Source organism: Quercus robur, chromosome 8, assembly GCF_932294415.1.
Source record: "Quercus robur chromosome 8, dhQueRobu3.1, whole genome shotgun sequence".
In the NCBI taxonomy this organism is placed as follows: Eukaryota; Viridiplantae; Streptophyta; class Magnoliopsida; order Fagales; family Fagaceae; genus Quercus; species Quercus robur.
In genome coordinates, this window is record NC_065541.1 from 50,918,895 (window position 1) to 50,942,689 (window position 23,795).

The 23,795-nt window shown below is 35.3% G+C and overlaps 1 protein-coding gene across 1 annotated transcript; it reads right to left on the minus strand.

Annotated features, from left to right (window-relative positions):
* Positions 1-9,478: 9,478 nt before the first annotated feature.
* On the minus strand, positions 9,479-14,833 carry LOC126696898 (aquaporin PIP1-2-like). Its single transcript, XM_050393640.1, has 4 exons — positions 14,371-14,833; positions 12,623-12,918; positions 9,956-10,096; positions 9,479-9,822 (listed from the first exon to the last, which is right to left on the minus strand). Exons 1-4 carry the CDS (start codon positions 14,696-14,698, stop codon positions 9,727-9,729), a joined length of 861 nt encoding a protein of 286 aa, XP_050249597.1. The 5' UTR covers positions 14,699-14,833; the 3' UTR covers positions 9,479-9,726.
* Positions 14,834-23,795: the final 8,962 nt, after the last annotated feature.

A 23,795-nucleotide genomic window follows, 5' to 3' on the forward strand; every position in this document is an offset into this window, starting at 1 on the left:
GCCGTGACTGTGGCATTAATTTATTGATCTGGTTGACAATCCTATAGGGGTGATGAAAATATTCTGTAATTCATTAAAGACTGTTGAGCTGTAAGGTATGGTGGCCCAACCATCTCTTTGAGTTTTGGTTCAGATTCAGATATCGTTGCAACCAAACTGTGATCTTGTAACATGGAGGGCCTCCACAATGTTAATTGGTCGGTGTATTATAGTTTTGACTTCAATGACTGCCACTTATTTAAATGTCATTTTTAGTGTACATAGCAAACAGTTTAATAAGCTAGCTAGCCAGCTAGCTCTCCAATTTAATCAATTAAGAGTGTGTTTGACATCGGTTTATAAGTTTAGTTTTTAGTTTTTAGCTTTTAGGTTTTTTTTTAGTTTTTAAATTTTTTTTTTTTTTTAATCTCGTTTTTTCTCACTTTTTCAAAAATATTTAAGGTACAAATATACTTTAGTACACTTACAGTAAAAAATTAGATAAACTGATCAACGCTTACCTCATGATATTATCATATTACATAATGGCTTTCATCAAAAGGTGAAAAATCACAAACAAAAATGCTTTCTCTTTCTTGAAGTTCCTTATTGGATTTTGCTTGAGGAGAATAAAATTAAACAAATAAGCACTAGTCTCTGTCTGTCCATATATTAATGTGAAAAAAATTGCATCTTTGTATCCTACCAAATTTGCTGAACTTATTAGAAAATCTAGAGTCTAGACATTACTTACATTTCAAGAGGTACAATAGAATGAATCAATCAAATAAGATCAATTCCACAAACTCAAAGAACCTCTTAGAAAACTCAATCTAGAGTCTAGACATTACTTTGACACTTAACAGTGATAGTGATGGGCAAATATTTACTGGGAGTAAAGCTATTCTATTGCAGCTGCAAGCAGCATAGGGAAAAATGCTTTGTAAAACTTAAACCGTGTGAACACTGTAGCATAGGAACATAAGCGTTGGAAGTTGGATAATATTTAGAAGCCTTTAGTTTTTAGTAGTATTTTTTTCCGGAGTTAGTTGGAGCAGTTGAAGTCTTGGAGAGTTCAACTGTTTTCAGCTTTTATTGGTGGCCATACTTTAGACCAGCATAACCTTGTTGTCGTTGCTGCCTTTTTTTTTTTTTTTTTTCAATTTGATTTCGTGTGGGATTCCTGCAAGAAAGTTAGTTGGTCCGTAGGTTTCTTTAGAAGTTGAGGAAAAGATTTATCATTTTTAAATTTCTACCACCCTAAAGATTCAAACTTTGTTTGCTTCTGAATTCTGATTGCCTAAATTCAGATTGCTTAAATTCAGATGGTGATAGGTTAGAGATACTATACGAATTTTGATGCTTGTAGGAAACAATGAACTGTGTGCTAGCGTCCTTTGGGATTGATCCTTATCCCTTAAATTCTCCTTGGGATATTGAATGCATGTTATATATATTCCGTGTGTTATTGGGTATGACCGTATGACTATAAACTGCTTAGCCTTGAATGTCTTGGATTATTCAAAAGCTTATTTTAATTGGTGGAATGAGTTGCCCATAGATTTTATGGGTTAAAAACTATCTTGTTGTTTTTAGAATTAATGGATTACTAAAACATGATAATCCTTATTAAATAGATATTGTGGGGTGCCTAAAATCTTTCCCACACATAAATGAACCTCCAAACATGTTTCAATGGTTTGTAAATGCTTTATTGTTTGATCTATGATAGGAGATCTCACACCTTAAAAAAATCTTATGATTAACTTTAATTGAGATTTTAAATTCATAAAAATTATAATTTGACAAAATTGATATTAATAATGGTATGATATCGTTACTATTTGAATTTATTACCTATTTTAGATAGGGAAAAGTTAACATGTGCCCTAAATGCATTGATTTAGGATATATTTTTAAAAACTTTTGATGGAAAAAGGAAAAAATAATTACCTATTTTAACGGTTTTTTATATTTTTCATAAAAGTGATATCAAGACTTTCTCATAATTAATACGTCAAGTTATGCCAAGTTACTAGTATGTCAAACAATGTGCCACATCACCATAAATATGGACCAGCTACCTTTCCTTTAGGAATACAAATGACAAATTCTCTATCTCACTCTTTGTGTTTCACTTTATATTCCATCAATCATGATAAGTCAAGGATTTTTTTGAATTTATCAAAATTTAAAATGAAAAAAAAAAATTAACACTTGCCATATCATGATTGGTAAGTATAAAGTAGAATACAAAAAGTTTGCGATAGAGGATTTGGGAACCTTAATCCATGAGAATTGGGGGCAATCCACAAAGCCACCCTAAGCTTGCATCAAGAAATAGAACATGGAAAGTTGAGCACAAGAGACGAACTTGACTAAGAAAGACAAGGCTCTATCTAGAAGCTTGAATGCGATATATGAATGCCATTGTCTCTGGTTATGGAAATCTATAATCATAAAGGGAAAATGTTTGAGCTATAAACTATTTTTCAACATTTTTTACAAACCACTAATGTGGGGCCTGATAATTTGTGGCCCAAGCCCACTCCTCGTTTGGGCCCAAGGCCTAAGCCGAGGAGAGCTGTCTCCGAGGACGCCTAATGAAAGCCCACGAAGGGCACAAGGACATGGCCGAGAACGATCTTATGCTTAGCACCTCCCAAAACACCTGGATAAAAGAAGCAACCTCGGTACAGGGGCAGGGCAAGGGAAAAAGCTGCCAACACAGTAATACAGAATCCTGCATCTGACAAGCCCATACTCAAACTCATGCTCTTGTGCTTTTCCAGCAACCCCCATCCACTCTAGGTATGGGTTGACTGGACAGACCTGCACCCCAAAAAGTAAAACTAACACGTGGACGCAAAAAGGGTAATGAAACACTAGTAATAAAGGAGAAGAAAACAAAGCTATAAGGGGGGCCGGTGAAGCCTAAGTCTTACAACCCTTGCTAATGAATGGTTTAGCTAGTCAAGCCAAACCCGTCCATACATGAATTCCCGTAGGAACTACGACTAAACCGCTCACCTGTGCCCAAGGTCATGCCTTTCAAGCCCACTCTTTACAAATCATATTGTTGGGGCTTTTTACATGCGAGCCCAACGTCGTCTATGAGTCGTTAAAAATCGAGTCCCTACAATTGGCGCCGTCTGTGGGAAGGGCTTGTGTCTTGGCATAGGCGATAGTTCGAGACAGTTCCCTTGTCATTTCTACCAGCCGGTTATGGTGTTCTAGCGTAAAGTTACGTTAGGGGTTACGATCCTTGACTAGGGGCTACGCTTTATAGCGTCAGCCGTGCAGATGGTTATAGGGGCTCGGTCGAGGAGCTAACTCCCCTAAAGCCAAGGTCCTATAGACGAAAAACCACAAGTTTTGGACAGAACCAAGGCCTTGTATGGTCCTCGGACTCAAGCCTCTGGGGAAACCAACTACTTAGAAGAAAAACCACAAGTTTTGGACAGAACCAAGGCCTTGTATGGTCCTCGGACTCAAGCCTCTGGAGAAACCAACTACTTAGAAGAAAAACCACAAGTTTTGGACAGAACCAAGGCCTTGTATGGTCCTCGGACTCAAGCCTCTGGGGAAACCAACTACTTAGACGAAAAACCACAAGTTTTGGACAGAACCAAGGCCTTGTATGGTCCTCGGACTCAAGCCTCTGGGGAAACCAACTACTTAGAAGAAAAACCACAAGTTTTGGACAAAACCAAGGCCTTGTATGGTCCTCGGACTCAAGCCTCTGGGGAAACCAACTACTTAGAAGAAAAACCACAAGTTTTGGACAGAACCAAGGCCTTGTATGGTCCTCGGACTCAAGCCTCTGGGGAAACCAACTACTTAGAAGAAAAACCACAAGTTTTGGACAGAACCAAGGCCTTGTATGGTCCTCGGACTCAAGCCTCTGGGGAAACCAACTATTTAGACGAAAAACCACAAGTTTTGGACAGAACCAAGGCCTTGTATGGTCCTCAGACTCAAGCCTCTGGGGAAACCAACTACTTAGAAGAAAAACCACAAGTTTTGGACAGAATCAAGGCCTTGTATGGTCCTCGGACTCAAGCCTCTGGGGAAACCAACTACTTAGAAGAAAAACCACAAGTTTTGGACAGAACCAAGGCCTTGTATGGTCCTCGGACTCAAGCCTCTGGGGAAACCAACTACTTAGAAGAAAAACCACAAGTTTTGGACAGAACCAAGGCCTTGTATGGTCCTCGGACTCAAGCCTCTGGGGAAACCAACTACTTAGACGAAAAACCACAAGTTTTGGACAGAACCAAGGCCTTGTATGGTCCTCGGACTCAAGCCTCTAGGGAAACCAACTACTTAGAAGAAAAACCACAAGTTTTGGACAGAACCAAGGCCTTGTATGGTCCTCGGACTCAAGCCTCTGGGGAAACCAACTACTTAGAAGAAAGACCACAAGTTTTGGACAGAACCAAGGCCTTGTATGGTCCTCGGACTCAAGCCTCTGGGGAAACCAACTACTTAGACGAAAGACCACAAGTTTTGGACAGAACCAAGGCCTTGTATGGTCCTCGGACTCAAGCCTCTGGGGAAACCAACTACTTAGAAGAAAAATCACAAGTTTTGGACAGAACCAAGGCCTTGTATGGTCCTCGGACTCAAGCCTCTGGGGAAACCAACTACTTAGACGAAAAATCACAAGTTTTGGACAGAACCAAGGCCTTGTATGGTCCTCGGACTCAAGCCTCTGGGGAAACCAACTACTTAAGAGGAAAAGTGCAGGGTTTGGACACAGCCGGGACGTTATATGGCCCTAAGAGTCTACCCCAGATGAGAGTTACCCATTAATAGTTGGGTTAATTCCTAGACCGACTAAAATTCGCAGCCTACCTTCGGATCCTCGATACCAAGGGAATGGGTGCAATTGTTATAGGGTCAGGTGTTATCAAAACACGGCCAAAGCCCCCCACTGCTCGGCAACCCCCTCGGAGGGAATATTTAGTATTTATCGTTCTCGGACGGTCACCGCGCATGCATTACGGGGCATTAAGCCGTTATCTCAATAAGTAAGGTTATGTTTCAAGGTTTCCTGCTTTAAGCATCACTAAAGGAAGATACATACATCGCGCACCCGTTCACAAAGTAATTGCTGCCGAAAGGAAAAGTATTTACAAAGAAATAAATTCATCTTTCATTAAGACAAAGAAATAGCACAGCGTACAATGAAAAGCTGGAATAAACTTATACTAAAGCTAACTACATAAGCGAAAAGAAAGATACAAGAGAATAAAGAGAAAGCCGAGGAAGAAGTGCAGAGGAGAGGTTGGCTGCTGTTCCAAGACGTTGTTCAAGGAAACCATTCCTCAACACTTTTACATGCCTATAACTCAGGCAGCCAAAGAGCCCAACTTGGGGCCTGCACCGTTGAAGAAAAGGTGCAGGGAACCTGACTTCAGGCTAGCACCGTTGAAGAAAAGGTGCCGGGAGCTGGAAGTTGAGGAGCCTCCGTATAACCGCGCCCGCGATAGAGCAGACGGCGCTGATGGCGGAAAACCTTACTTCTGACGCATCAAGAATCTGACGCGACCAGTACCTGCTTCGGATTTTGGCTAAAAGAGGTAGAGATACCATCCCCACCTTACCAAGATGGAAGATCGTCTTGAGTTTGTGTCTACCCTGTCCAGACCACCTCACCTTGAGTTTCGGAGGGACCCGGTGCCTCTGTGGCGGGTGTAGTTCCTTCACCCCTACACGTGCCTTAGGCATATTGCACTAAGGGTGGGAAGCACTAGATATGGAGACTCTAATTATGGCTGAAGGATTACGGTTGTGAAGAAAACCGAAGGGTTTGTATGTAAGAGGAGTAACCTTCTATCCTGCTTATTTAAAGGGAAAGGAGGAGATATTTGATTTACGCAGAGTTCCAAGGAACGCTACGGACAAGGAGGACTTGCCTCAATCTCCAACGCCATCTGCAACCATAAAATTAAAAGATCCTCGTGAAGGCGCGTCTCGAGCACTGTAACATCAAAGAATGCCGCGTGACTAAAAGTTAAAGGGGCACCTCTTATAATTTGGTGCATCTTCTATGCAAATGGAAAGGCACAGACATCGAAGAAGTACAGAATCTGAGCGAGTCATGATGAGAACCCAACATAATCAAAACCCTCCTCCCCAATTAAAGTCGGGCAGCAGGATTTTGAGGGGCTATTGTGGGACCTGATAATTTGTGGCCCAAGCCCACTCCTCGTTTGAGCCCAAGGCCTAAGCCGAGGAGAGCTATCTCCGAGGACGCCTAATGAAAGCCCACGAAGGGCACAAAGACATGGCCGAGGACGATCTTATGCTCAGCACCTCCTAAAACACTTGGATAAAAGAAGCAAACTCGGTACAGGGACAGGGCAAGGGAAAAAGCCGCCAACACAGTAATACAGAATCCTGCATTTGACAAGCCCATACTCAAACTCATGCCCTTGTGCTTTTCCAGCAACCCCCAACCACTCTAGGTATGGGTTGACTAGACAGACCTGCACCCCAAAAAGTAAAACTAACACGTGGACGCAAAAAGGGGAATGAAACACTAGTATAAAAGGAGAAGAAAACAAAGCTAAAAGGGGGGCCAGTGAAGCCTAAGTCTTACAACCCTTGCTAATGAAGGGTTTAGCTAGTCAAACCAAACCCGTCCATACATGAATTCCCGTAGGAACTACGACTAAACCGCTCACTTGTGCCCAAGGTCATGCCTTTCAAGCCCACTCTCTACAAATCATATTGTTGGGGCCTTTTACATGCGAGCCCAACGTCGTCTATGGGTCGTTAAAAATCGAGTCCCTACAACTAATATGGTGAATATTTATTGGCAAGTAAAAAAATGATATTAATGATAGGGCCAAATGAGAATCAATAAGAATTGATTATAATAATAATTTGTAAAAATGTTATAAATAGTTTGTGGTTGTAACATTACTCATTGTAAAGTAATTAAACCTAGAATCTCACCTAGTAGTAATATTAATTAAATGTTAGGTAACCAATCTCATATAAGAAAAATCTTATATTTAACTTTGAGAGTTTAAACACATTAAAATCATAATTTTACCAAATTGACATGTTAATATTGGTATGATATGGTTACTGTTTTGAATTTATAACGTATTTTAAATATAATCATAGTACTATTATATTTCATACGAAGGTTGTCGCCAAGTTGTGCCATGTTAGCAATAATTAAAATTTGAAATTAAAAAAAAAAAATTAATTAAACACTTGGCATATTATGATTGATAGAATATACAGTAGAACACAAAGAGTGAGACAAAAAATTCTCACTCACATTAGAGCCAATCTCACCTAAAATGGTAACAGTTACACTCATTGAAAGACCATTTTGACCATGACCATAAAATGTGACTCTAATCAAGAGAAATGTCCTACCAATGAGTGTAGGGGTGTTCGCGGTGTGGTGCGATGCGGTTTTGGGTTATTTTTAGCACCGCACTTTGCGGTGCAATTTAACTAAAACCATAACTGCATCGCATTTTATTTTTGCGGTCACATGTGCGGTACGGTTTAAAAATTTAGCTAAAACCATAACCGCACTGCACCTCATTTTTGCAATCACATATGTGGTGCGATGTATAAGATGCGATTTGAATGATTTGAAATTGGTATATATTTTAAATTTTGAGCTTTTTCTACCCAGCCCAAAACTAATTTTTCCCTTTATTTTGGTCCAAGTTTTAAACTATTGTGCTAGTTTTTCTTTATTTTGGGTTGAGTTTCTTAATCAACATTTGCTAGGGTTATCAAACTTTTTTTTTTTTTTTGAAAACTAGGGTTATTAAACTATTAATAATATATTAAATATTAAAAATAATTAAATATATTAATATATAAAGAGAGTGTGGTGCGGTTTGTGCGGTTTTCTTATTATAAAACCTCAAACCGCACTGCACCATGTGATGTGATGCAGTGCGATTATGCTATTTTGCAGGCAGTTTTGATGCGGTTTTTGCAGTTTGGTGAACACCTCTTAATGAGCGTATAAATGAGGAGCCTCATATTCAAGACAAGTATGAGACTCCAATTTAATACATTCTAGTGAAGTACCATAAAAAAATAAATAAAAACCCTTCACTAACTTAGGCATCACCAGTGCCACTCCGAGCTCTTTTTCTTTGGTAGGCATGTCATCGACTAGTCAGCCATTGGACCACTAATTCATCATCAATGGTTAGAAATTATAAATTGTGATTGTATAAAATAATCTTTTAAATACTTATTTCGTAACTAAAAAATAAATCATTTGACCATTATGGATCTTTAAACATTGATAAACATATGTTTGGGTGAAATATAAATCTTTTAAAAAATGAACACTCTATATTTAATTTTTCAATGAAACTATGAATTTAATTGCTGCATAAGTAATTTTCACCATAACAAAACAAATGGGAATTCATAGTTGTTACCTAAAAGGTAGAAATCAAAAGATTCAAAACTGGTGCATTTCATAATTAATAATTAAGGTGCTAATAAAAATAGCAACTCAAAAATTTTGCAAAATAAATAATTTACAAATTTTCATTTTTGTCAACTCTCACCTTAAATTCAGAATTAACGAGCACACCCTATCTAATCAAATCTACAGGCTACCAGTCTACCACTTTTATTTGAAGTTGCATTATTGGATAAGGATTTATCAAGGTGGATGGAGAGAGAGGTGCAAGTGTTTAAAACAAAAATTATCTCTTGCTGTAAAAACACGATCAGAATATAATGGAAAAGAATAGGTTATCATCAATCACAATGACACAAATGATAATTTAACATTACAATAAATTTAGAGACACAAATTTTGTCACAATTTTATTTATATCTTTCTAAAGTGGTTTAACTATAAATAGTAGATCGATGTAGAAATGATTATTCACAGTTTACGATAATTTCATCAAATTGTGGAAAAAAGCTTTGTATCCATAGATACAAATTAAGGTCTACATCATCATTAAAAAAATTAAAATAAAATGGGAGAGGTCTACACCAAATTAACATCTTATGAAAATGAAAAAAAATGATTGGTTTCCATGCATTAAAGACCCCCAACATCACAGGCAACTTTTTTGGTTAGGTGTGAATGTCACCAGCCTCCTATTCATGTTGTTTTTAGTCATGATCGAATATGATATGCATATAGAGTTGCAACTTGCATCATTGTTTTAAATGAAGGTATATTCATTTTTAGGTTCTATTAATTGAGAAAGAAAATTAATTTGAAAAAACTAGGATATAGGTTTTAGAAACAAAAAAATCCCTTCAGAGTTCAGACATAACAGGAAGCTTGGTCTTTTGAATTTGTAAACTAAACCCTATCTTAAATGGATCTGATTAATTTGGTCTCAACAATGTCCATTAAACTCAGCAGAGGCTACACAATATAAGTGATATTAGAGAAGAACCATAAGAATTATTAAAGGACTTGTATTGGTCGGACGTCACCAACCAATAAGTCCTTTAAGAATTGTTGTAGCCATAAAAGAAAGTTCTAACCAGTGCATTCATTAAAAAAAAGGTCCCACAAATAAAATGTCTAGCTAATAAAATTGGTAGTCAAACACTAATTCAGAAAAAGATGCCCATTGTTACAAAGCGAAGAAATCTTATGCACAAAACCAACACATCAATTCCAATCTCAACACTAACATAGAAAAGAAGAATCCAACACAACACTGGTATTAACAAGACAAAAGATTAACGATGAAATGCAAGATGAATAATTTCTCAGGCTCTGGACTTGAATGGGATGGCTCTGATGACTATTTGGTGGTAAAGGGCAGCAAGTGCAGCTCCGATGAATGGTCCCACCCAGAAGATCCACTGAAGAAGCAAGAAAACAAGCAATAGATATCAGTGATCAGACCCTTTAGTTTAGTTATATAATAATTAATTTACACATCCAGAAGTTTATGAATGTGACGACTGTCACGTTTTTTTTTTTTTTTTTACTCACATGGTCATCCCATGCGTGGTCTTTGTTGTAGATGATGGCGGCCCCAAGGCTCCTGGCAGGGTTGATGCCGGTTCCAGTAATGGGAATGGTTGCCAAGTGCACCAAAAACACTGCAAATCCAATTGGGAGTGGAGCCAAGATCTGCACGGTTGAACTCAGAAAATAAGGTAATGTTTAAGAACCAGGATATATTTCCTTATACAGCTGCAAATAAGTATCACATATTACATGGGATATTTTTAGACCATATTTGTGAAAGTAACTTCTCATAGTCATATACCATTTGGTTATCATATATTCATATTTGGAAGGCAAGAAAGTAATAAATATCCCCGAGCAAGTCTCAGTACAGTAGCAAAAGATTAAGGATCACAGCCCATGCCACTCAAAACCAAAAAAAGAAACCATATTTAAGGTCCTTGAAAGCAACTTTTGTACAAGGACCTTAATCTTTTGTTGAACCAAATGCTATCCAAAATCATGGAAGACAAGAAGAAAATCATGCTCAACAAAACATCAATTCAAGTGGCAATGTAGCACCCAGAAGATATTAAATTATCATCAATATTAGTCCAGACACATCTTCACATTGAATAAGTAAAAAATCAACATAAATGGTATGCATATAAGCAAAGGGGATTGTATGCATAAGCAGAGGGTCCTCAATCCAGATTGTACAAAGAACAATAATATGAGAAATTAAAAGGTGGTATTATTAACAAATCAAAATAGTGCAAAATCATTTTCAGATAAATTTTACTTTCACAAACTCTTAGGTGGAGAATAAAGTAGCATTTTTTGTCCAAGAATGAAGTAGGATTAGCTTCTGACTCAACTTTTTGTCCTGAAGGTTCCAAGTGGAGGTTCCCATATTAATTCACACACAGCCCAAACTCATCTTGAAATTTACACATTGCAACTTCAACCAACTTTAAAAGGGTAAACCTGCCCGACTAGAGACTAGACAAGCTCACATACTAGCTTGGTCCTTCTCTGAGTAGCAGTAATTTCATGCTATTAAGAGAAGAGCTTCCAATGGATAGAATAGAATGTTTAACTTAAATTCAAGCTACAGTACACCTGAAACCGATGGATTTCAGTTTCGAACCCACATTGTGAATCCCCATGACCATTTTTTTTCAGAAAGGTTTATACAAATTATCACAATGATGAATTTGGTAAAATAACAATATTGGGTGAAAAAGTATCAATGTTTGAGTCAATATGAAATTGATATTAACTTGACTAACATATGTTGCAGAATATATATAAATGAGGGAAGCATTATTTGGGATATTCCTAGGCACCAAAAACTAAATAACACCTCCTAGTATCTGTAGCACCCCTCCAAGCACTGTGGTAACTGTTGTACCTAGTTGTTACTAAACAATTTGAAAGGGTTCACCACACAGTCAAACGTGGCATTATATTAATAAGAAATGGCAACACCTCAAACAAGTTTTAGAGAGCTTTAAAAAAATATCCGAATTAAAATTCTCTGAAATGTTAATCATTTATCAGAACATTCAATATGATTTATAATACACATAATACACGTGCATAATACACGTGCCTAGCCAAGAATTTATAGATTAAGAGAAAGCTCAAAACATTGACAAGTCTGAGGCATTTTGCCTAGTCATCACATGCAGCAAACAGTCAACAAGACCATCAACAAGGCACATGATCCACAGGTGAACCCCACATAGACACAGACGTACAAAATTTGGCTCATGCTTGAAAGTCTTTTTTTTTTGGGTAGATGCTCATGCTTGAAAGTCATCATTACTAGAGGGTTCCACAAAAAAGCACATGGGTATGAACATGATATTGAGAGCTGTTCACGCATGCACAAACATGTGTTTGGTGGCAAAGCATGCTGCATGCACCCAGAGGGTGATACGTGTCTTTGTGCATAAGACTTTGTATATAAAAAGTGTGCAAACAACACAACCCAATAAAAGCATCCACATATTATCAAAAAATAAAAGCATTCACAAGCTAGTGTTGGGCTAGCTACCTAAATTTTACATAGGGGTAAAGAGAGGTGGAGCAGAGCTGAGCCACCACCGAAAAATTAATGAGGCAACATCTTTTTCAATGAATCATAATGTCATCAAAATGAATACTAAGAGCTTCTTTACACATGCATTGAATAATTCAAACAACAATTAAAATGTACTTCTACTATCTATAGTACAACTTGTACAGGTATATTGAATAAGTGCATTACAATAGAACAAGTTGTACAGATACATTGAACCTCAATTGATATCTCAAACACTAGAAATTTCAAATATAACCTAGCCATAGGTGAGATTTGCATTTTCTTCTTAATAAAGAAAAAAATATATTGTGTATTTGGTGCAAAACGCTTAATCAAATACCCAACATTTTCCCATAAAATTTCAGATTAAATAAGTGGGTTCGTTCTATTTCCAGCTGACCAAATATTGAGCATAAGTGAAACCCTTAACAAACATTGTAAGACAGATATCATATCAATCAGCTAGATTAATAAAGTGCATTGAAACTAAATCCAAGCAACAACATAAGGGATAAACACACAAGCATGTACATTGATAACGAGTTACAAACATGCACGCGCACACATACACACACGAGAGTTAAATACTGATAGACAAAGAAACAGTGAAAAATACTTACAGGGACATGGGAGTCTCTAGCATTTCTCTTAGCATCAGTTGCCGAGAAAACGGTGTAGACAAGAACAAAAGTTCCAATGATCTCAGCACCAAGGCCATCCCCCTTGGTGTAGCCATGGTTCACTACGTTGGCTCCACCACCAGAATTTTCATACAGTCCCTTTTCAAAGCCTTTCACCACGCCTGCGCCGCAAATGGCACCAAGGCATTGCATCACTATGTAGAATACTGCTCTTGTCAAGGAAAGTTTCCTTGCAAGGAAGAGACCAAATGTCACTGCTGGGTTTATGTGCCCACCTGTCCAAACCCACAAGAGCATAAAGAAGGTTAATAGTTAATACTACATAATCAACAACTAAACAAGGCATTGCAGCCTGAGTTAGAAAAATGTCTAAACAGTAGGACAAAGTTTAGAAATTTGTCCAAGATGTGTATTTTTCAAAGCCAGAATGAGATATGTATTTGATTTTTTTCTTTTCTTTTCTTTTCCCCTGGGGATGGGAATGGGTTGGATCTGATGGGCTTTCTAACCCGACCCCGACCCTTAAGCCCTGTAGGGTTTGGAAAGGATTTGGGTTTTTTTTTTTTTTTTTTTCCCTTAAGTACTTGAATCTGACCTCTTACAAATTTTCTTTCCAAAAAATTACTGAAAGTGCTTACTAATGCTTAATTTTGTAAATTGTATTTAAATGTTCAATTTTAGGTTTTTTTTTGGTGAAAAGTTCAATTTTAGGTTAACCTAACCTGATTATATCCTTTCGATGTGATTCATGGTAAAATAAACGTGCTTGGGTCTCCCTAATATAAAAATTGATAGGGTTTTACAGATAAAATATTAAGATTATGTTTGGTAACAGTTTTTGTTTTTTATTTTCAAAAACTTGTTTATGGAAATATAAAGAAAAAAGAATTTTCTTACATTTTTTAAATCAAAAACATGTTTGTTAGTTGAAATTAAAAATATCGTCTTTTGAAGAAAAAAAAATTACTAAAATATATTGTTACTAGGATTTGAATTATAATGTTAACTCATTAAATGAGATATGTTCATTATATTAAATGTGTATTTTTATTGACTTTGAAAAATTAAAAACTAAAAACAGCCTTTTATTTGTTTTTAATTTTCTTCCCAAATTGAATTTTGAAAACAATTTTATTTTTTGTCTATTTTAAGTTGCCAAACAAATTTTTTAGTCTCAAAAATATAAAATTTAAATTAAAAAAAAATAATAAGGAAAAAAACAATTACCAACGATACAAGCTAGGGCTATCTACCTCATCCATACTTTTCCTCCGATTTTCAAAGGGTCCAAAAAATTGTTATTTGTTAAGGTAACAGCGGAAAATTTCAGATCTGCCATTTCTACTAGTCAAAGAAAAAAATTTCTTTTTCTGCTTTTAAAGAAACCAGATAGAAAATATGTGACAAAATTTGAAGAAAAAAAAAAAACCCTCCAACATACACAAAGACATGACCTTTTTATTCTATGTGCCCCAGTTTTCCCAGCAAACAAAAAGCCAACTAAAAATGGAAAAATCCACTACAAAAAAATCACAAACCTCCACTCTGGTAGGTTGATAGAAGAAAAAACAGCTTGAAAAAACTCAAAAGACCATATTTTTACCATGTTTCTTAACAAACAGATCACAACCAAGAAATTTTGTACATGTTTCAAACACAAAAGCTTCTCAAAAAAAGAAAAAAAGACAAGCCCAGAGAGAGAGAGAGAGAGAGAGAGGGTGTTATACCTGAGATACCAGCAGTGCAGTAAACAAGGGCAAAGATCATACCACCGAAGGCCCAAGCAATGCCCTGAACACCCACAGAGGCACACTTGTTGGTGGTCCTAGAGTAACCCATGACAGTGAGGATGGTGATGTAGAGGAACAAGAAGGTGGCTATGAACTCAGCAATCCCAGCTCTCCAGAAAGACCAGGAGTGGAGCTCACCAGGCTCAAACAATGGTGCTGGTGGTGGCTCCTTGTAGTCCTTGTCTGTCTGTGCTGATGTCCCTATGGGTTGCCTCTCTGAGAACTTGTTTGCTCCAAGCTTCACATCCTCTTCTTTCCCCTCCATTTTTTTTCTTCTTCTTCTTTCTTGTTCTACTGTACTACTCTCTCTTTCTCTCTCTCTTGGAATATTGTGAGCAAGTTCTCTCACAGGTGAAAGCTTTTTTTGTGAGCACTTAGCAGGAAGATGGTTGGGATTGAGTGGAGTGATTGATTTATAGTGGAAAGTGGAAACTATGTTAAAAAAAGAAAAAGAAAAAAAGAGTGGGTAATTACTAATTATCGCAAGTGTCCTTTATGTGTCTTATTAAATGATTAACAATGCAGTAAAGAAGGCATATAATTTCACTGTTAATTTAACGTGTTAAAATGTGATAGGTTCATGATAAAAGTAGTGTAATGATGAATTTATGTATAAAAAAAAAAGTATTTTCATCATAAAAACAAGATTTGAAATTGAGTGTGTTGTTAAAGATTGTCACAGGTATATTTATATCATTCACACCCTTTTCTTGTGCTTTTATTTACTAAATGCCAATTTTTTTCAGGTATATTTATATCATTCACCACAGTCTCCTTTTACAAGTATTCTCAACACTCTCAATTTCAAATCTTGTTTTTATTTAGCGGGAGCATTTAATGCACAATTATTAATAAACTATTTTAAGAAAGTTTTGCTATAATTTTATGAGAAATATAAAAAGTCATAAAAAAATTAATTATTTTTTATTTTCTCATAAAAGTTTTCTAAAATTATATTCGTAATCAGTGTTTTTAGGACATTAAATAACTTTTTTAATATATATCAAATGTTTAAGAAAGTAATAATGCTAGTACAACACACATATAAGAGAATTGTATAATCGTGAAAAAAAAAATTGTGTATTCTTATAATCGTGATAGATAATTACTTACCGCCTATTGTATAAAACATATAAGAGAATTGTAGTAAAATATGCATAAAATATTTGATACAATATACATTTTATCATAATTGTTTTACGTGACATATCATAAATGAGAAGAAAAATATATCTAGTATTGTAATAGAGGATATATAAGAGAATTGTAGTAAAGTATGCCCTAAAATATTTGGCCCTAATCTTAATGTTATGGAAAAATGCTTTTTCTTTTTTCTTTTTTTTTTTTGGTATTCAGAGGATTAATCCAGAGAGACGTTTCTGGAAAGTGCAAAAAGATAAAGAAAGCTCTGTCACAATTATCAGGATGCTGTGCTGTCCTTATCTTTTTGCACATCTTTTCTTAATCCCCACTCCTAACCTTTTTCATTATTAAAATCACTTACCATTACACTGTTGGCTTTTACACAATCATGCCGAAACAATGTGGGGACAAAATTGGTCATATCACTTGTGCTATAGTGCTATACACCAGAGATTCTAGGGTAAAGTCGATGATCAGATTCAATGATAAACGGCTAGGATTCAATGATGGGTGAAAACACCACCACCACCACAGAAATATATTCAATGGTTGAGAAAATTTAGCCGTTACTTTTAAGACCGTTGTGATTTTTTTGAGAATCAAGACCGTTGTGAAATTGAGAAAAGGAGGCATGAGTACTGACTAGTCATGCCTAGAAAGAATCAATGGTTTGGACTTTAGCTAGGTAGCTGTTGAGGTTAGGTACACCATAACTACATTATAAACAAGTGAACCTCACGCAACATAACGTGGGCCACGCTTTTACGGCTCTCTATACTGTAGTTTTTTCCTGAAATTTTTTGGATATTGTCCAGGAACCAGTGTCTCATGAAATTCCGTTCTGCTCTTAACGAACTTTTATTTTTGATATCCACCCCCATATCATATGATACAGTAATAGAATGTTTATTAGTGTTTTGCATTTGGATTGGACATTTTGCCCGATTTCTGCATTTTTTTTAGTGAGTTTTATAAGTACGGTCTATTTTCCACAACACTCGTAGAATATATATTTGTAAGTAAATTTAGGTCCCACTGTATTATTTATATTTTTAAAAATTATTTTGTTATAATATTTTCAATAATAAATTTTAAGTTTTTAGTAAATAAACAATATTTAAACATACCCTTAATGTTCACATTTTCGCACTCAACAAAAATCAACTGAAATTTTAATTTGAAGTCACATTTTCTATCTTGAAAATCATTTAGCTATATATCTCTATTGTACTGAAATCGTTATGGTAATTATACCTCTATTATACTTGAAGTCACGACTTTCAATTGATCATTTGCTTTGGATATTATATATCTTTATTATGTTGGTATTTGTTTAGGAACAATTTATTTAGTTTTTTTTGTTCAAGATGTATTAAAGTATATTTGTACTTTTTAAAAAATAAGAAAAATTGGGGTTTCAAAACACTCCATATCATATTATCTATTTTATCCTACATTTTATTAAAATGTCAAATTTTCTTAATTTTTTAGTTGTTTCTTTTTCACATACAACAACCACAGTCCACATAAAAAAAATAAAAATAATAAAAATAAAAACCACATTCCATTATTTTTCTTGTGTAAATTTACACAATTACTGCAGTAAACTTATAAATTTCTATAATTATACATTCATTTAGTGAGTTATTTTTAGAAAAAATATATATAAATTTTACATTTTTTTTATTATACACTTACTTATGTGAATGCTCTTACACAACTAAAATAATGGCAGGGCAAGGCATACGATGGTTTATAGGCTAAAACAATGTTGTTGTTGTTGTTGTTGTTATTATTATTATTATTATTATATAAAAGTTTATTATTTATTGCACTACACAACTCACAATAACGCTGGACTCTTCTGGGAAGGTACCTTCCTCGAATGTAATGCCAATTATGGCCCTCTGCCAATCATAGCGAGTTAGTGACTAATTATTTTAAGCAACCACAGATTTTTTTTTTCCCCCAAAAAAGTTTTCAAATTATTTTAAGCAAAAATATCAATTTGTTCCTTACACTTGGAGGTCACTATCAATTTAGTTTTAATATCGTGGTAGCAATTAATTTGGTCATGTTAATCAATTTAGTCTTTATATTTTAGTAGTTGTCAAATTGGTCCATGTTATTTTTAACTTTTAATTAATTTGGTATTGTTATTTTTAATTTGCAATCATTATGGGTTTGAATCTTAGTTTCTTTAATTGCTAATTTGATATATGTGTCTATTGGAATTGGAGATTGGTAAATTTGATTTGTGTTTTTGTGTTTGGTTATCAAGAAAGTACAAGAAAAACTATTGATTGCAAGTTAAAAATAACTGTAGGGTCATAGTTTTAGAACCCAAGCCCCTATCTAGTGAAGTCTTGATCCAAAAAGGCCCAACACAATGAATTTTGTAGAGTATGGGTTAAAGAACTGGGTTTAGATAAGTTAGACAGAGTCTTTACATGGGATAAAGGTACACAAGGACAAGAACAAAGGCCATTACGTTGAAAAATCTCACGGTCCGAGGAGATTCAAGAATCAATTTATGTATACAGACTAGTACATTAGGGTTTCTTTGCATGCCACAGTATTCTGCTTTTTTTTCCCCCTTCCCTCTTATGGGGGTTTCTATACAATATATAGGTCTTTCTTTATCATCTGGGTTTTACACTTATTGATAATCCAAGCCCCCATTTGGGCACCCGTCCCATCAGACACCTCTTTCAGTCTTTTGTGAGTTGTGGTAGCCAATGTAACACTGTTCAGGGGTCTTTTCCATATTAATGCGGCCAGGAAAGTAGCTGTAGTGCATTCAATGTGGTGGTGGTAGCCTTTGCTTAGATATTTTGTATTTCCTTCCTTTTCACGTATTTAAGGGATGTGTTTCAGTGGCTTGGATACACTTCCGCTCCGGATTTTCAGTGTCCGAGGAGGAATTCTTCCTCGAACCTTTTTCTTTATTTCTCAAGATAAGATTTAAAGTGGATCGCTTAAGCCATGTTGCCTCCTCGGACGGGCTGACGTCCTCGGATGGGCCCAAGGCCCAACTCGTTACTCTGGGTCATAGTCCCCACAATAACATATACGAAATTTACTGCTACCAAAATGTAGAGACAAAACAATAACCCCAAAATATAAAGTCCAAAATAGTACTTTCACCATTATTTTATACAATTATTTAAAGTGCAGCATAGTAGTTGGAAGCTTGAGATGAGTTGTATTATGTTGGATCTGTTGGGAAATTTAGACTCCGGTTAATAGAATTAAAAAATTTTAAACTCAAGTTGTTAATTAGATATATTATGAATAATCCTTAGTTAAACAAACAAACATCAATATCATGTCAAAATCATGCACAGCGGAATAGTAAATAAGACAAGATATGATGACTCAGAAAAACTAATGAAACAAACTAGTTTTATAGTAAAAAATCTAGAAGGAAACCTTCCCAAAAATCAATTCACTATAATAAAGAGAAGTTTCAAATCTAGTACAAAATCTTTGTCCCTAGATTCTACAATCCCAATAGATGAACTTACAGTAAAAACCTTCTACCGCTTCAAAACTTCTGAATTCCTCAATATATGAACGCTCCACCCACCATCACAATTGGAACCTCCAACTGATTTCAAGAACCTCTTGAAGGTTTTCCTCACAATAGCACGTCTGTGATGGTTGCTATGATTTCAACTTCTTCACCAATGGAATCTTTAGATCTACTTTGAAACTCTTTGATTTGGCAAAATAGAGAAAACTTGGTTACAAAACCCTGGCTACATAAACGAAGTGTTTCTCTTTTTGAAAAACCTTCTAATAGATGGCTTATGATGTCCTTTAAATACTGGTTCAAACGAATCTCAATTCGGGTTTCAAACAAATACGTTACAGGCTTTTTCGCTTTGCTGATTTTTGCTGATCTGCGAAGCTCGATCTATCGAGCTACTATCCAGCTTCTATAGAGAACAAAATCTTGATCTATCGAGTTGCTATCGAGGAGATAGTAAGTTTCAACTTCTATCAAGTTGCTATCAAGGTACATGCTGAAAATGTGTTTTTATTGAGCTTTTCTTGAGCAAACTTTGTGTTTTTAACTTGGTCTTCAATTATAACTTTAAGACACATCAAAACTCAATAAAAAACACATAATTTACCATGGTTTGACAATACCAAAACACATGAACCTAACATGATCTTCATTAGAAATTCCCTTAGACATGATACATAATTCTAGCAAGTGAAGTTGTGCAACCTAGTTTACTTCTAAGGAGTGGATCCAAAATGTCCTACGTTGAGGAGGCTGATAAATTTTATCCAAGAAACGAAAATAGTATGGATTCAATTGCTCCAATTACAAATGAGTAGGGTTAGGACCATAAACTATTTTACAACTCTTTTGTCACAGCTCTAACATAGTAAATCCATAATTTTTTTCATACTCACGCATAGACTCATAATTTTTTCCATCACTTATACTCTACCATGTCATAATTGTAAAATGATTTGCAATACTAAATTTTTTCATTACAAACTAATATCTTAACAAATTTTTTCCCAAAAAAGCATCTTTCATGTTACCTTTTGTTTGGTTTTTTTTTTCCCCCTATTATAAAAAAGGGTTCGGTTAATGTGTGCCTTTTGAGAAAAAATTTTATGGGAAATTGAATAAGCTGTCAAAACAATTAATTACTTTTTCGTTTGGGTCATATTAACGGGTGCTATTAGGACAATAGATAACAATCCATTTTATAAAAGTTTTGACCACTTTTATGGAAAATAGAAAAAAAATGTCAAAACACTAATTTTTTTCTTTTCCCATCATTTTTTTTTTAAATGGATTATTAACCATTGTCCTTGTGGGGGTATAAAACCGGGAAGCCCATGTCAATGTCTGCGCTGGGCCCAGGGCCCGATCCAAGGAAGGCCCACCCCTTGGCCATGGGAAGGATCCTCCTCGGCCATGGGAAGGACCCTCCTCGGCCATAAATGTAGTCGAGGGCAAAGGGAGCAACTCGGTCCTAGTGATGACATTCTGGATCATTTCGCCGAACAGGAAAAGTACTAAAACGACAAAGAACAAGAGAAAGGCTGCCATTACTGCAATTAAGTACTCTGCACCTGACAGAGCCATGCTTTTCAGTTTCTACAACCACTCCCAACCACTTTGGGTATGGGCTGATGGGACAAGTATCAGCCTTATAAAGCTGAATCTACACGTGGACGTTCATGAAACGGGAAAAAGCTAGTATAAAAGGAGGAAGAAGCAGTCCAGAAAGAGGACTGGGACTAGGTCCAAGAACTGGAGCCACCCAGGCCATGCCGAGGAGAAAGTCTTCTTGGATAAGCTCAGTTCACCTCTGTGCGATCATAATGAACACCATGACTAACGACTGTCTGTTCACCAAGGCCTAGCCTTTTAGTCCACTCTCTACAAATTCATTGTATTGGACCCGCTGATCCAAGATCTCACCCACCGTGTGGTATTGGGCTAAAAAACGAGACCCTACAGTCCTAATCCATTAGTATTTCCCTTTTCATTTTTTCATAAAAAGTTTTTAAAAATGATTTACTAATGAATGAATGCGCTAAAGACACATTATAGTAAATCTCTTAAAAAAAAATTGTTTTCCATCACCATAAGCTTCACATCAACCGTGAAAAACGTCACTTCCATCCATGTGGCAGCCTGTGAGAATCTGTGATGTGAAGGATTTTCTACACCTGCCTAACAAGCAGAGCCGACCAGACCCACTAATAATGAATATGTATGTGGTGGTTTAAAATTCCCAGGAAGCTTTCGTGACCTAAATTTCTGGCTCAAGAAATAATAAGCAGAAATAAAATAAGATGATATTCTGGTATTGTCCAAATGCCCATACTGTTTCTGAAAGACACTTGGCATGCATGCCACAGCCACGAGCTAGCATGATGAATTATTTATGATGAATGAAGATAAGCATTTTGCATTTAAATACAAAATTTACACACGAGCAACCAAAGTCCTTAGTCTTTTTTTTTTTTTTTTTTTTTTTAAATGTCTGAGAACAATGGAACTGTCTTAGTTCAATTATAGATAACATAATCAATAGCAGATTATTTAAAATTTTTGTATAATTGCCAATAATGTTTGTAACTCAACTAATATTTTTTTGGTATTTTCCACAAAAATATTCAGGGTTTAAATTCACTTTCCTCCATTGTTGTAACTGTAGAATTATCAATAAATAATTAAAGTAAAAAATTTATTGTGTAATTAATTGATTTTAATTTAGTCAATTAAAACTATGACTTTTATGTTTTTATAAATACAATTAGGGGTGTTTACCAAATTGTACAAATCGCACTAAAACTACATGCAAAATGATATAATTGCATTGCACTGCAAGTAACTATGTATTGCACCGCACCACATCGCATGATACAGTGTAGTTTACGGTTTTAAAATAAGAAAACTACACAAATCGCACCACACCACACCGCACCGCACCCTCTCTATATATTAATATATTTATTTTTTAATATTAAATATATTATTAATAGTTTAATAACCCTTTTAAAAAAAAAAAAGTTTAATAACCCTAGCAAGTGTTGATTAAGAAAGCCAACCCAAAATAAAGAAAAACTAGCTCAATAGTTTAAAACTTGACCCAAAACAAAGGGAAAAATCATTTTTGGGCTGAGCAGGAATAGCCTAAAATTTGAAAAATATCATAGTTTCAAACCGCATCTTATATACCGCACCGCACATATAACTGTAAAAATGAGGTGCAATGCAGTTATGGTTTTAGTTAAACCAAACCGTAAAGTGCGGTGCTAAAAATGGTCCAAAACTGCATCGCACTACAACGCAAACACCCGTAAATACAATAGTGTAATTAATTGGTTTTAATGTAATCAATTGAAACTATCACTAATTTATTGTGTAATTAATTAGTTTAATGTGTTTTTATAACTACTATAGTCTACTTCATGATGATTGTTTCTCATTTTCAAGCTAGGAGTTTGCGACATGAATTAATTTTTTTTAGGTGATATTTGAATTTAGGCTCCTCGACAATAAAATATTGAGTTTATATATATACTTATTACACTGTGAGTCTGATGCTCCAAAAAAAAAAAAAAAAACACTGTGATTCTGTGAATAAGCTTCCACACTGCACCATGAGTCCAAGAGGCAAGAGCGAAAGAGCCCATACATTCATTTTTCTTAAATATACAAGGATAACTCATGAAAAATACTAAACACAAACAGTAAATATAGTCTGCTAGGGTGGTTAAGGCTAATCGTCAGTGAGGATATTTTGCAAAAACTTTGGGTCTACACCCAAATTCACACATAATTTTATAGAGAAATATTATCTTTACAACATTTTCACAATAAATCTTAAGTAGTGAGTTGTTATTGGTTGTTATAGGTAGGTAAAAAAGTAATTTAAGTTGTAGATTCAAATTAGAACCAATAATATAACTTACCACCTATAATTTGTTGTGAAAATATTGTGGACGTAACACTTCTCAATTTTATAACATGTTTAAGTGTTAATTTTTAATTGGTGCATTTTTTTTAAAGAGTTTCAACCTATGACGTCTATTCCTAATAATACATCTTTATTATTAAACCAAAACACTTATCGATTTTTGGTGTTGGAGGGATTGAACCCCAAATCTCTTATTCAACCATCAGAGGCTTTATCAGTTGAGCTAATTGGAACCCACTAATTGGAGCGTATTAAATCCACTTTTCACTAAGTATTTATGGTGAAATTATGTGTGTATTTATGTGTATTTATAGGTGGGTGAGATATTTTGGACTAAGTATAAAATGTAGATACAACACCTAAAATGTAATACATCAAGTTTTTCAATTAAATTCAAATAATTTCTCAAAAAAAAAAAATTCAAATACATGGTTGCATTAACCAATAAAAGGAAAACTCTATTATTTTTCTAGGGATAATTAAATTTAGTGCAGAAATATGTATGTGTTTGAATTTAATTGGTGAACTTAATGTAGTGCACTTGAGGTACCATTCTGTACGACATAAGGCTTTGAACCCACTGGGCATTGGGCCTTGGCCCAAGCGCACTACTAAGACATTCTCAAACCCAAATCCAATAGTAGGCTCATTCAGCTAATTGCAAGATAGATAGGCCCATACCGATCATGTATGAGTTGATCAGGGAATGTGTTTACCAGGAACAACCCATGACCTCGGCAGCCCGGTATTGCCTTG

Excerpts from the sequence above, each read along its gene's own strand:
- LOC126696898 (XM_050393640.1), bottom strand. The coding sequence starts at position 14,698 with ATGGAGGGGAAAGAAGAGGATGTGAAGCTTGGAGCAAACAAGTTCTCA. Across the intron at positions 10,097-12,622 it reads CTAGAGACTCCCATGTCCCT|ATCTTGGCTCCACTCCCAAT; the intron begins GTAAGTATTTTT and ends TCAACCGTGCAG. Across the intron at positions 9,823-9,955 it reads ACCACGCATGGGATGACCAT|TGGATCTTCTGGGTGGGACC; the intron begins GTGAGTAAAAAA and ends TTGCTTCTTCAG.